The 12,786-nt window shown below is 44.5% G+C and overlaps 1 protein-coding gene across 1 annotated transcript; it reads left to right on the top strand.

Moving 5' to 3' along the window:
• Nucleotides 1-11,064: 11,064 nt before the first annotated feature.
• On the top strand, nt 11,065-12,541 carry LOC308258608 (glycylpeptide N-tetradecanoyltransferase 1-like; the record flags this gene model as incomplete). Its single annotated transcript, XM_080689295.1, has 3 exons — nt 11,065-11,194; nt 11,324-11,648; nt 11,947-12,541. The coding sequence occupies 3 exons, from the start codon at nt 11,065-11,067 to the stop codon at nt 12,539-12,541; spliced, it is 1,050 nt and encodes a 349-aa protein (XP_080545421.1).
• Nucleotides 12,542-12,786: the final 245 nt, after the last annotated feature.

Genomic DNA, 12,786 nt, shown 5'->3' with positions numbered 1-12,786 from the left:
GAGACAAATCAACCTGAAAGGAGGAAGCAGTTATTTTGGCTCATGGTTTTGGGTGCCACTCGGTTTGCTCCAGTCCATGAGCAAGTGGCCCTTCTGGCGGGTTCTGGGACAAGGCATCATGTCAGGGGGCATGTGGCTGGGCCAAGTTATTATCTCACGGTGACCAGAATGTGAAAAGACTGAGAGGAACAGCTCAGCATCCCACAATACCCTTCAAGGGCTCATTCCCAATGACTACAAGACTACTACGAGTAGGTTTTACCACCACTGGCCGGGGACCAAGCCGTTAACAGAAGACTTTGGAGGTAAGGGATGTTGGTTTCCTGACCGTGCATGTATGGGGCTGCAGAACAGGCAGAGCAGAGGGGCTACTTCTAACTCACACTGAGACGGCGTGCATGAGAGTCTGACCATACAGGAGCATGCCTGTCTAGAGCATGGAAGAAGAGGCCGGGCACAGGTGCCATTTTTCATTTAATACCCCAAGTCTCATGTTTTTGTTTTTTCTAAGGTCTGGAGAGAATTACCAACCCCTTTCAGAGAACGACTCTTGAGTCTAGCTTTATGGTTGTAGAGAGCCAAACAGAAACCCAGGCAGTGTTCATGCTAATTTGAGGGCAGATTTCTAAATGGTGGTGGAAACGGAGACTTTAGGTAAATTACTTTGCTCTTCTCCTTTTCTGAAGAGCAATACCCTGGCATCTCCAGGTGCCGCTTTGTGCTCTCCTCGGCTTTTACAGCACACCTACTGTGTCCCAGATGTAGTCTAATGGAGCATTTTGCCCAGAGGGGCCTGACAGCATCACACTTCTTGGCCACAATTTTTAAATGGCCAGTGCAGGGGATATTGCCTTGAAGTCTGTGGCTTTTCTCTCTACTGAAGTGTGAGGCTTTTACTAACCTTTCCAATGGCTTTGAGGATCAGGGTGAAGGCATTTCTAAACCACTGTGCTTCCTTGTGCTGAGCACCCTTGAACTGCTCATCTTTTGGAAAACAGAGGCTTAGCTCTGAATCCCGCTCTCATTGGGGAGTTATTCATCCATTCTGATGTCTACTTGTTCTTTAATTTGAATACAAGTCTTGGGGGAGGGGAAAGTGTCTACTGATGTTGGGCTCATGAATCCCATTGCTGGGAAGAGCAGGGACCTCATTTCATCATTTGAGGAAGCTATTGGACCTGCTGCGGGTTCAGAGGGAGACTTTGAACTTCTTTGTCACTTTCTTAGATAATCTGAAGGAGACCTTGTTACTCCGTACCTCTTTGATCTTATCTACGCTATCTTGGGAAATGCGAATGGGAAAGTTTGAGAACATCATTGGTCTGTAGCTCCAGCTCCCCATGGCCCTCAGAGTCTATGATTACTGGGATAACTGAACGGATGGTCCTTCTGCTTCATGTTTCTGTGGCCGCATGCTGCTGTCTTGGGTTGGTTCCTCTAGAGAGGGAAATTCTGAGATAAAATTTCATACAGGATGTTTATATGGGGGGGGGCTGCAACTAGGGTCCATTCCTGAAGAAGGGAAGGGATGAAAATGGAGTAGGCAGAGGGAGAATTTGGGCTGATGCAGACTTAACAACAGTCTGGCCCAACCAAGGGCTCAGGAGCCCAGTGGTTCTTCAGGGTTGTCTTGTTGGAACAAAAAAGGCTAGTGATTGAAGGTCTACATAGATCAGTTGTTGGATTTGGAGCAGCTCAGGAAGGGGCACCACCTTGGGCCAGGGCATCTCTTCAGCTGAAGCAATGCCCAAAGGAGCAGCCGCTGAGGGCACCTGCATCTCAGCAGCTGGGAGATGCTTCCTGTCCAGGTGCGCCTCTTCATCTGTGTGAAAGGCAGTATCAGGATCCCCCATGCTTTCTAGAAGTCATGAAAATATTTAAATTTTTGTCTGAAATGAGAAAAAACAGATATATCCCAGCCTGGATTATATTGTCTTTTCTATAAGCATGAGATTATAATTTTTATGCATCTGTATCTTTTTATGGAGGAAAGGGCCCTTAAAAGCAAAAGTAGCCGGGGTTCATGAAAGTCCTAATGTAGCTCCAGCAAGGCCACCATGAATAATCAGTATTCCTCATGAGAGATCATTGAGTGCGGCATTTTCTTTTAGCATCAGGTTATTCTTTTTATTCTGTTAAGAAGATTCCTATGCGGAGGCAGGAGAATCAGTTTCAAGCCATGGTAACTTAGTGAGACCCTGTCTCAAAGTAAAATATGAAAAAGGCTGGGATGAAGCTCAGTGGCAAAGGTCCCTGGATCAATCCCCAGTACTGCAAAAAATAATAAATTTTCTTCATATTTTACTAAACCTTTTGATATTTAATATGGCAACTTCTACTACGGCATCTCTCAATGTGTCCATTACCATTTTTACCTTCTCCTGTCTAGTATTATGAATTCTCTTCCCAATTTCCTCAATGTTAAGCAATCCTGGAATAACTGATTTGGTCAAAGTACTTTGTACTTTTTTATGCTACCAGATTTTATTTTCCTTAGTTATTGTGAGACACAATAAACACCTGTAATTCCAGTACTTGGGAGACTGAGACAGAAGGGTTTCAGGTTTGGGATTAACCTTAGCGATTTAGCAGGCTCTTGTTTTAAAATAAAAATAAGAAGGGATAGGGCTGTAGCTCAGATGTAGAATGCCCTTGGATTCAATCCCCGATACAGAAAAAGCACCAAAGGAAAAATTGTAAAGATATTTACTTTGTGCGTATTTGTACCCCTTTGTGAGCGGGGTTTATATCTTCAGTATATAAATAATTCTAAGAATTAACAGTGATATGAATATGGGTAACAACAGTATGAATATGAGTAAAGGATGAGACTAGAAAATTCACAAAGGAAATAAATAAGTATAAAATTGTCTGACTACCAGCCGGGTGTGGTGGTGCACCCTTGTAATCCCAGCATTTGGGAAGCGGAGACAGGAGGGCCGCAGTTTGTGGACAGTCTCAGCTACTTAATGAGGCCCTCTGCAACTCAGTGAGACCTATAAAGAATAGGGCTGGGAGTGTAACTCGGAGGTAGAATGTCCCTGGGTTTTAGCCCCAGTACTGCAAAAAAAAAAAAAAAAGTGTCTAAATACTAATCATTAAAATAGGTACCTATTAAATTGGGAACTGTTAACAAAACAAGTCCTAAGTTCCCATCTTTGTAAGAAAGAGCGTGATGAAGTGGATTCTTTCGTATACTGTCATTGGGAACCTATAAAGACATAACTCTTCTGGTTCGAAAGAGATACCAAAACCCCTAATACATATTTTCCTTTGAAGGAGAAATTTTACTTGCAGGAAATATCGTAGGGAGGTGTGTTAGTTTGTCAGGGCAACAGAGCACCATAATGGGGAAGGTTGGACTAGCAATTTACTATGGAAGGTAGGGGGGGAGTCCAAGGCTGGGGTGTTGGTAGGGGTGATTCCTTAGCAGGTTTGTGAGGGGCGATCTGTCCCATGCCTGTCTTCCAGCTCCTGGTGGTTGGCTGGTGACCTTTGTCACTACGTGGCTTTAGAAGCAGCACCCAAGTTCTCCTTTACCAGAGCATGGCTTTTCTCCAGTGTCCTTGTCTGTCCTCCAATTTTTCCTTCCCATAAAGATGCCAGTCATATTAGATTAGGGCCCACCTTACTAGTACATGGTCCTATCTTAACCAATTATATCTGCAAAGACACTAGTTCTAAATCAGGTCACATTCTGAGGGACTGGGAGTTAGGACTTCAACATGTGGATTTTGGGGGTGGGGGACACAATTTGACCCATAATATGGGGTGATGAAAGATGTGGAAAAAAGGTTTCTTTCTCTTTTATTCCTGGTTCTGGGATTAAACCCAGGCACATTCTACCTCTGAGCTATACCCCTGACCTTTTTATTTTGAAATAGGGTCTTGCTAGGTTGCTTCAAAGTTGTTGAGGCTGGCCTTGAATCTGTGATCCTCTTGTCTCAACCTCCCAAGTACCAGAATTACAAGTGTGGGCTACCACTCCTGGCTTCAAATAATTATTCAAAAAAAACCCTCCATTTCCCTACCTTTGTCTAAACCACCATTGTTCCCTGGGCTCTCTCTCTTTCTGCAAGTCCTCTGCCTGTCCTTGACTTCCCACTGTCCATTCTCCATGAGTACCTGAGTTTCTCTTATAGAGCACAAATCAGGCCACATCCTCCCTCTGTTCAGTGCTGGGCATGTTCCTGGTGCCCTGGGTCCTCTGTCCCATCATGACTCTACTCCAGGCAACTGGCCCCCAACTGTGACTTGAATAGGTCAAGACGTCTGCACAGCTGCTCTTCCTAGGAGTCAGCTTGGCTCAGTCCCTCACCTCACTCACTTCTCTACCCCGTGTCAACTCCACACCTGTTCAATCAACCCGGGCCTCTCCCCGCCCTCATTCCACTCCCTTGGAGTCAGCCCCAGCATATTTCATGCTCATCTATTTGCGCATGGCCGTTCTCCCACCTTTGGGAAGAATGTCAGGGAACTTCCTTCTCTTTGTGCTTCTGCTTTAAATAGTTCTGGACCAGGGGCAGTCACATACCTATTTGTTCAATGAAAGAATGTAGAAAGAAATTAATTTTTATCACTGTGGTACGTATTATATAGAGACACTGGAAATAATCTAGTTGCTTAAAAAAGAGGAAGCATCGTTAAATATATTATAGACATATATTTGACATAGAAATATTCACGAAAAATTAAAGTGGAAGATGCAGGTCATAAAATAGCATGTCTTGACCAATCTGGTTTGGGAATTTGTGCATGTTTAAAAAAAATCCAAACATATAAAGAGCATGTTAATCCAGTAGTTCCCGCTTCTCCTGGGAAAATATGTTCCAAGACACTTAATGGATGGCTGAAATCACAAGCAGAATTGAACCCTGAAAATTAATGCGTTTTCCATCTTAATGTCAAATGCATCATACTCTGTAGCCATAAATTTTGCAGTTTGAGATGTGATAGTAATACTCTCCTGAATTTTTTGTTTCTTCTTTACAATTTCTTGGGTAAGGCTTTGTTCTTGCTGTAGATCTTAGCAACATCAGCATAGGATTTCATTATTTTCTTATGAAAACCAGAACTCTCACCTTTTCACATAGAGGAAACACGAGACAGGTTCTCTCTGGCGTATCTGAATGGCCAGAATTTCTATTCTTGCAACTTGGAGTCATTATTAAGCCAAAACAGCTCCAGTAGAGAGAGGGAGTGAGAGGAGAGGGTAGAGAGAGAGCACCCCAAAGTCTCCTTTTCTCTCCTCTTTTGTTTTGTTGACATATTGGATGGTGCCTGCCCACGGTGATGGTGAATCTTCCCCCCTCAGCGCATTGACTCACACACCAGCTTCCTCTGGAAACACCCTGACAGTCACAGCCAGAAGGAATGATCTATCTGGTTTCTGAGTCTTCCTTGAGCTAATCCTGCTGACACCTAAAATCAACTACCATAGGTGGCTTGAATATTAGTATTGTTGTTTTCTAAGCTCCCAAGTGACTGCACTATGAATCTCAGATTAAGAATCACAGCATCAACAGTGAGGGTACTGAGACAGGGAGGCCGAACAACTTGCCTGGAGTCCCGTAGCTATAGTTCATGATGAGCATCATATCATGCGAACACGGGGAGTCTGGCTAAGGCTGACCCTCCTCAGCAAGATCAGTATGGACCTGTGCATCCCGTGCCATGCTAGATGCTTAGGTTTGATTTTACCTAGTCTAGTGTTTACTAAAATATAGGTAAATAGACGGGCATCCTATATTCAAAAGTACTTTATGACTCACAGTGAACTACTATTTGTTTATACTGGGGATTGAACCCATGGGTATTCTATGTCTGAGCTACACCCCCAGCCCTATTTTATTTTTTATTTTGAAACAGGATAGGTTGCTGAAGCTCTTGCTAAGTTACTTAGGCTTCCCTCGAACCCCCCTCCATCCTTCTGTCTCAGCCTCCAAAATCCTGGGATTACAGGTGTACACCATCATATCCAGCAATAAGAAACTATTTAAATGAGAAATTATTCTAGATTTATTATGTCCCAATCTTATGCTCTTATGGATGGAAATCTATGCCTGACCAATATGTGCTTTATTTCTTATTTTTTATGAATCAGATCTACAGTACTATTTTTCCAGGTTATTATTTTTATCATCAATCTAAATTTGAAATAAAACTGTACTTGTTAGAAAATTTGAGGAAAAGAGTCTAGTATAAGAAAAAAAATTGATTCCTGAGATTCAAAAGCAAAAGTATTTCTAAGCTGCTCCTGAGGAGTTTTCCCATTGGTAAAACCAGGACATGTTCATTTGCCAGCTTTTGGTGATGTTCACTAATTATACTATCATGCTCACACTCTCTCTGTGTGCCCAAGGAGTACCAGGATGCAGGAGACATGGTTTCCATCCTACTAGGGGTCACAGCACAGTGAGTACTTTCACAAATTATGTAGCAGTTATAGTCGCCAGGATACAGGACCCAAGGAAGCAAAGGATGGGAAGAGTTAGAGGCCCTGAGAAAGGCTCTCGAGATAGGAAGTGCCCCAGATGGACCCTTCAAGGCTGAGTAAGAATCAGCCAGGCAAAGATGAGAGAAGATGCTAGGATGAGTGGGTGATGTAGGATGATGGGAACACAGCCTGTTGTATCAGGTGAGAGAGAGGGAGGGAGAGACAGAGAGACAGAGACAGAGAGAGAGAGAGACAGAGACACACACAGAAAGAGAGATACTGAGAGAGAGGAGAGAGAGAGAGGGAGGGAGAGAGAGAGAGAGAGAGAGAGAGAGAGAGAGAGAGAGAGAGAGAGAGGGAGGGAGAGAGAGACAGAGACACACACACAGAAAGAGAGAGATACTGAGAGAGAGGAGAGAGAGAGAGAGAGAGAGAGAGAGAGAGAGAGAGAGAGAGAGAGAGAGAGAGAGAGAGAGAGACACTAGTTAGCTTGGGGCCAAATAAAATTGTGAGGCTGACAGGAGTTTGTAATGTGGGTTGGAATTGAGTATGTTGAGCCAGTGTGGTGGATAATTCTGTTAACTCGCAGGGCCTCTGCAACCTTGAAGTTAAAACAACCATCACTAATGATGTTAATGCTGTTATTTCTATCTTTGAGTAACCTTTGCCATTTTTTTCTTCATAATTCCTTGTTCCTGCAACTCAGGAAGTTTTTATTCTATATAGGAAGTTTTTATTCCATATAGAGTGCTGGCTTTTGTTATCATTAAAGACCTAAAAACAGAAAACAGCACAAAAGTAAAAAGAGGACACAGCAGTGTGTTCTGGTCTCACCAGCTGGATCAGAGTTGTGAATTTTCATGTTGTCCAGGGACTGAGGATCCTCTCCTCCAGACACACACATGCTTTTGTGATCAGATATCATAAGAAATGTGAAAAAGATGATCTTATCACTAAGGTTTGGCTAGAACACACAAAGAGTTACTGAATCAGCTGTGTATCTGAGTCAGATAGTTCCTATAATGCCCATTACTTTGGACCACCAAGATATTCTTAATAACATTGCCTATAAAAATCAGAGAAGCTAATGACAAATCTCAACTGCAGATTCTTTCTTTCTATGTCATTCATAGGAGAAAAAAATTCTCCAAGCGGAACCTATAATCTGTCCCTTTACAGAACAGATTTCAGCACCCAGTCCTAAGTGGTTCTAAGCACACAGCATCACAGGAATTGATGAATAATTGATATAAATTAATGGCCAATGAAAGAAACACATCCACACTGATCTATAATTACTGGAAGCAACCTCATATATTTTTCATAAAAGTGTCATTTCATTGCATTTTTCTTCTAAAATTTAGTGTATTTAGAATTCAAATTGCTTTCAATAATTGCTTTCAACTGCTTTCAGAGTGGATCATGTCTGTCACCGTGGGCATCTGAGACGCCTGGGATCTGATGCTCCCTTCTCATCCTCTAGTTTTGCTTGACTACTTGACTTGGAACAGTGACACCAAAGAAGGAGATGGGGATGTCCAGGGAGCCCCGTGGGAGCACTGCTGCAGCCTGGATCTGAGCCGCTCCCACCCAGCCTCAGAGAGACATGCTTGCTTCTGAAGTCTGCAGGAGCAGAAGCCAGGTCTGGGTTGACACAGGAGCAAGTTTGTAGCCCAAGGATTGATGAATCCCCTGGGTACAGTCTAGACATGTGACGCTGGGATGAAAGGAGACCTGTGAGCCAGGACTGGACCAGCTTCACCCAAATAGACAAAGAGCAGCAACAAGGAATCAAATGATGATTCAGTCACCACTGCAGCCACCGCCCGGTCCCGATCGAGTGGCTGGGTTTGGGTACCAGAGCCTGGGTTCTGTATTGTCAGCGGAACTATGGGTCAGGGTTTGGACCCGATACTGGTTAGCAAGTGGAAACTTAAACAAGTTACTTTGTGTGTTTGAGTCTTGATTTCCTCATCTATGTAGGAGAAAATTGGAAACTCCTCCACACGATGATGTGGATAATTAAATAAAGTGTAAAGCTTTGGTTCGGTTGCTAAGGGCATGAGAACTTTAATTGGGGCAACCTAAATTGGTAATAAGAGGAGCGAGCTGTCCCCAAGATGTGCTTTCTGTGCCTTGGGTCATATGCATCATATGAGGAGAATAATGATGAGCAGCATCCCCCTGGAACGCCGAGAATGTCATCGAAAGACCATGGATGCTTTGAAAAGCAAACTTACCAGCAGAGAACTAGTATTGGAGTATATACATGCCATTTTGACATTTATTCTGCTACATATTATGTGTTAAGTTTCTGCCACTGTGACAAAACACCCAAGGTAAACAATTTACCGGGAAGAAAGGTTTAGTTTGGCTTTTGGTTTCAGAACTTGGCCCCGTGGAGACATGGTATAGCCTGGTGGGAGTGGTGGCAGAAGAGGCCTGCACACCTCATGGAGGCCAAGAAGCAAAGAGAGAGACAGGAAGAGGCTGGGATCTCAACATCCCTTCAAGGGCATGCTCACAGCTGCCCAGTAGCCTCCCACCAGGTCCCACCTCCTAAAACTTCCACCGCTTCCCAGTGGCCCCATAGGCTGGTGACCAAGCCTCTAGCACATGGGCCTTTGGGGGACATTCAAAATCCAAACTACAGTATATCATATACTAGAAGTTTCTATTTTCTGCCATTAAGAATGATTTCCCATCAATGAAGATGCTTTCCAGGCAATATCCAACATTAGCATCTTATCCTGGGGATTTGGCTATTGTTGATGTAAACACAGTTGTGGAGTAAGTGCTTGACGAATACATTAACTTGTATTTATTTCTTCTCTTTTAATTTCTTCTTCCCACTCGGTGCTGCTCCTTCTTTGTGATTGGCCTGAGATATTGAATCCTTTGGTTTTGTTTGTTTGTTTTGGTGCTAGAGATTGAACCCAAGGATATTCTACCTCTGAGCTGTACCTGCAGCCCTATTTTATTTTTTATTTTGAAACAGGGTCTCATTAAGTTGTCGAGAGTCTCACTAAGTTTTCAAGGCTGGCCTCAAATGTGATCCTCCTGTGTCAAGTACTAGGATTATAGGCATGTGCCATTGTACCTGGTATATCTTTTGTATCTTAAGAACGATAAAGGGACATTTTTTCTTATTTTTATTTGCTATGAAGCATTAGATGTCATAGTGAGGTTATCAGGATACAAATGTGGAGCCTGGGGTCAGAGGTGAAGGAAGCCCTTCACCTGCGGCTTTCATAGAGACCAGTTGGTTGCATATGAACCCGCTTTCTTTTTTTCTGGTCACACAGGTGGACAGCATTTTCCAGGTTCTCCTCAAGTTGGGTGGCCAGTGTACTACAGTTGGACGTGAGGCTTGCCACTTGCTGGCCCAGCCTCTCAGTTTCCCACTCTCCTATGACCTTCCATGGTGCTCTAAGGTCCTAAGGATTCCTGAGTTATAGAACAGAGGAGACTGGGCCCTTGAATACCATGAGGAGAGCATCCTGCTGGGGGCACTCATATTCAGCTTGGACATGCGCAGGAAGCAAGCTTCTTATGCATTACTCCTCAGAAACAAGGACTGCTTGTTATGGCAACTACCCTTCCCCGACTGTTAAAGAAATGGCTGACAGGCACTGGTATTTACACAAACCTGTTCTATCCTTACTGTATCCTTCCAAGGCACAAAGTCTTGGACAGCCTGTGGTTGATATTTGGCTAAGTTGAACAAAAGGGATGAACTCCTGCTCACAAAGAGCTTGCTCTTGGTGGGTAACGGAAGAGAAACAACCAACAAGAATAGTATATGCTGCAATTTATCCTTTAGTATACAGTCCATTTGAACATGCCTATTTGTGATTTAATACTGCCTTTAACACCTAAAGGTGAGCAGGGAGTGGTGGCGCACACTTGTAATCCCAGCGCTTGGGAGGATGAGACAGGAGGATTGTGTGGGTTTGAAGCCAACCTCAGGTACTTAGTGAGGCTCTCAGAAACTTAGTGAGACCCTGTTTCCAAATAAAGTATAAAACAGGTCTGGGAGTGTAGCCCAGAGGTAGAAAAGGCCCTGGGTTCCACCCTCAGTACCACAAATAAAATAAAATAAAAATAAAACCTCAGAGTGAAGAATCTAAGTCTCACTGATCTTCGCAACTTCCACATGGCCTAACACCACACGTCCATGTGGTGGCCCCTTGATGGGTGTTTGTAGAAGGAAGGAAGGAAGGAAGGAGGGAGAAAAGGAAGGAAGGAATAGAGGAAAGAAGGAAAGAGGGGAGGGAGGAAGGAAGAAAGGGGCTTAGAAAACACTTAGGTAAATACTCTTGCCAGCAGTGGAATGTCTATTAATATTTTTACTTGTTAAATTCAGAATTAAAATGAAAGAAAAACCTCATGTTGCATTGTCAACTTTGTGATCCCTGGAAGTGGCTTTCAGCGTGAAAACATCACTGATAATAGGAGAGACAATAGCCAGGCTTGGTGACACGTGCCTGGAATTCCAGTACTTGGAGGCTGAAACAGGATGATCACAGATTCGAGGCATCTCAGCAATTTAACATAACCCTCAGCAACTTAGGGATACTGCATTTTAAAATTTAAAAAAGAGCAGAGCCCAGCTCTCACAACCCAAGATGGCAGACGAGAGTGAGACAGCAGTGAAGCTGCCGGCACCTCAGCAGCCGCAGATGATGGAAGGGAACGGCAATGGCCACGAGCACTGCAGCGACTGTGAGAACGAGGAGGACAACAGCTACAACCGAGGTGGCTTGAGTCCAGCCAATGATACTGGAACTAAAAAGAAGAAAAAGAAACAAAAGAAGAAGAAAGAAAAAGGCAATGAGACAGACTCGACCTAGGATCAGCCTGTGAAGATGAACTCTTTGCCAGCAGAGAGGATCCAGGAAATACAGAAGGCCATCGAGCTGTTCTCAGTGGGCCAGGGACCTGCCAAAACCATGGAGGAGGCCAGCAAGCGGAGCTACCAGTTCTGGGACACACAGCCTGTGCCTAAACTCGGTGAAGTGGTGAACACCCATGACCCCGTGGAACCTGACAAAGACAACATTCGCCAGGAGCCCTTTACCTTGCCCCAGGGCTTCACGTGGGATGCCTTGGACCTGGGGGACTGCGGTGTGCTAAAAGAACTATACACTCTCCTGAATGAGAACTATATGGAAGATGATGACAACATGTCCCGATTTGATTATTCCCCAGAGTTTCTTTTATGGGCTCTCCGGCCACCGGGCTGGCTTCCTCAGTGGCACTGTGGGGTTCGAGTGGTCTCAAGTCGGAAACTGGTTGGGTTCATTAGTGCCATCCCAGCAAACATCCACATCTATGACACAGAGAAGAAGATGGTAGAGATCACTTCCTGTGTGTCCACAAGAAGATGCGCTCCAAGAGAGTGGCTCCAGTTCTGACTGAGAGATAACCCGGCGGGTTCACCTAGAGGGTATTTTCCAAGCTGTTTATACTGCCGGGGTAGTGTTGCCAAAGCCTGTTGGCACTTGCAGGTACTGGCATCGGTCCCTAAACCCACGGAAGCTCATTGAAGTGAAGTTCTTCCACCTGAGCAGAAACATGACCATGCAGCGCACCATGAAGCTCTACCGACTGCCAGAGACTCCCAAGACAGCTGGGCTGCGACCAGGGGAAAAGAAGGACATTGCAGTAGTGCACCAGCTCCTCACCAGGTACTTGAAGCAGTTTCACCTCACGCCAGTCATGAGCCAGGAGGAGGTGGAGCATTGGTTCTACCCCCAGGACACTTTCGTGGTGGAGAAGGCAAACGGTGAGGTGACAGACTTCTTGAGCTTTTATACACTTCCCTCCACCATCATGAACCATCCAACCCACAAGAGTCTAAAAGCTGCTTATTCTTTCTACAACGTTCACACCCAGACCCCTCTTCTAGACCTCATGAGCGACGCCCTTCTTCTTGCCAAAATGAAGGGGTTCGATGTGTTCAATGCACTGGATCTCATGGAGAACAAGACTTTCCTGGAAAAGCTCAAGTTTGGCATAGGGGATGGCAACCTGCAGTATTACCTGTACAATTGGAAGTGCCCCAGGATAGGGGCTGAGAAGGTCGGGCTGGTGTTACAGTAATCAGTCACAGGTGAAATTCTGGATAAAGCCACTGAATTTGGTGGCTTTATCACTTGTTGGTCCAATTTTCACTAATGTGAGAATCCCTGGCAAAGGGAACAGAACTGAACTGGCTTTACCAAACCGCCAGCGAACTTGACGATTGTATTGCAATGGCATAGGCTGCGTGAGGTCACCTCTGGCCATGTCTCTGGTTTCCCTGTTTTCCAATTAATCAGATTCTCATGCAGCTGTGATCAAGGGAA

The sequence above is a fragment of the Muscardinus avellanarius genome (genome assembly GCF_963383645.1).
Source record: "Muscardinus avellanarius genome assembly, chromosome: 2".
Classification (NCBI taxonomy): Eukaryota; Metazoa; Chordata; class Mammalia; order Rodentia; family Gliridae; genus Muscardinus; species Muscardinus avellanarius.
Note: the sequence above shows the minus strand (reverse complement) of the source record. Positions and strands in the feature narration are given on the sequence as shown.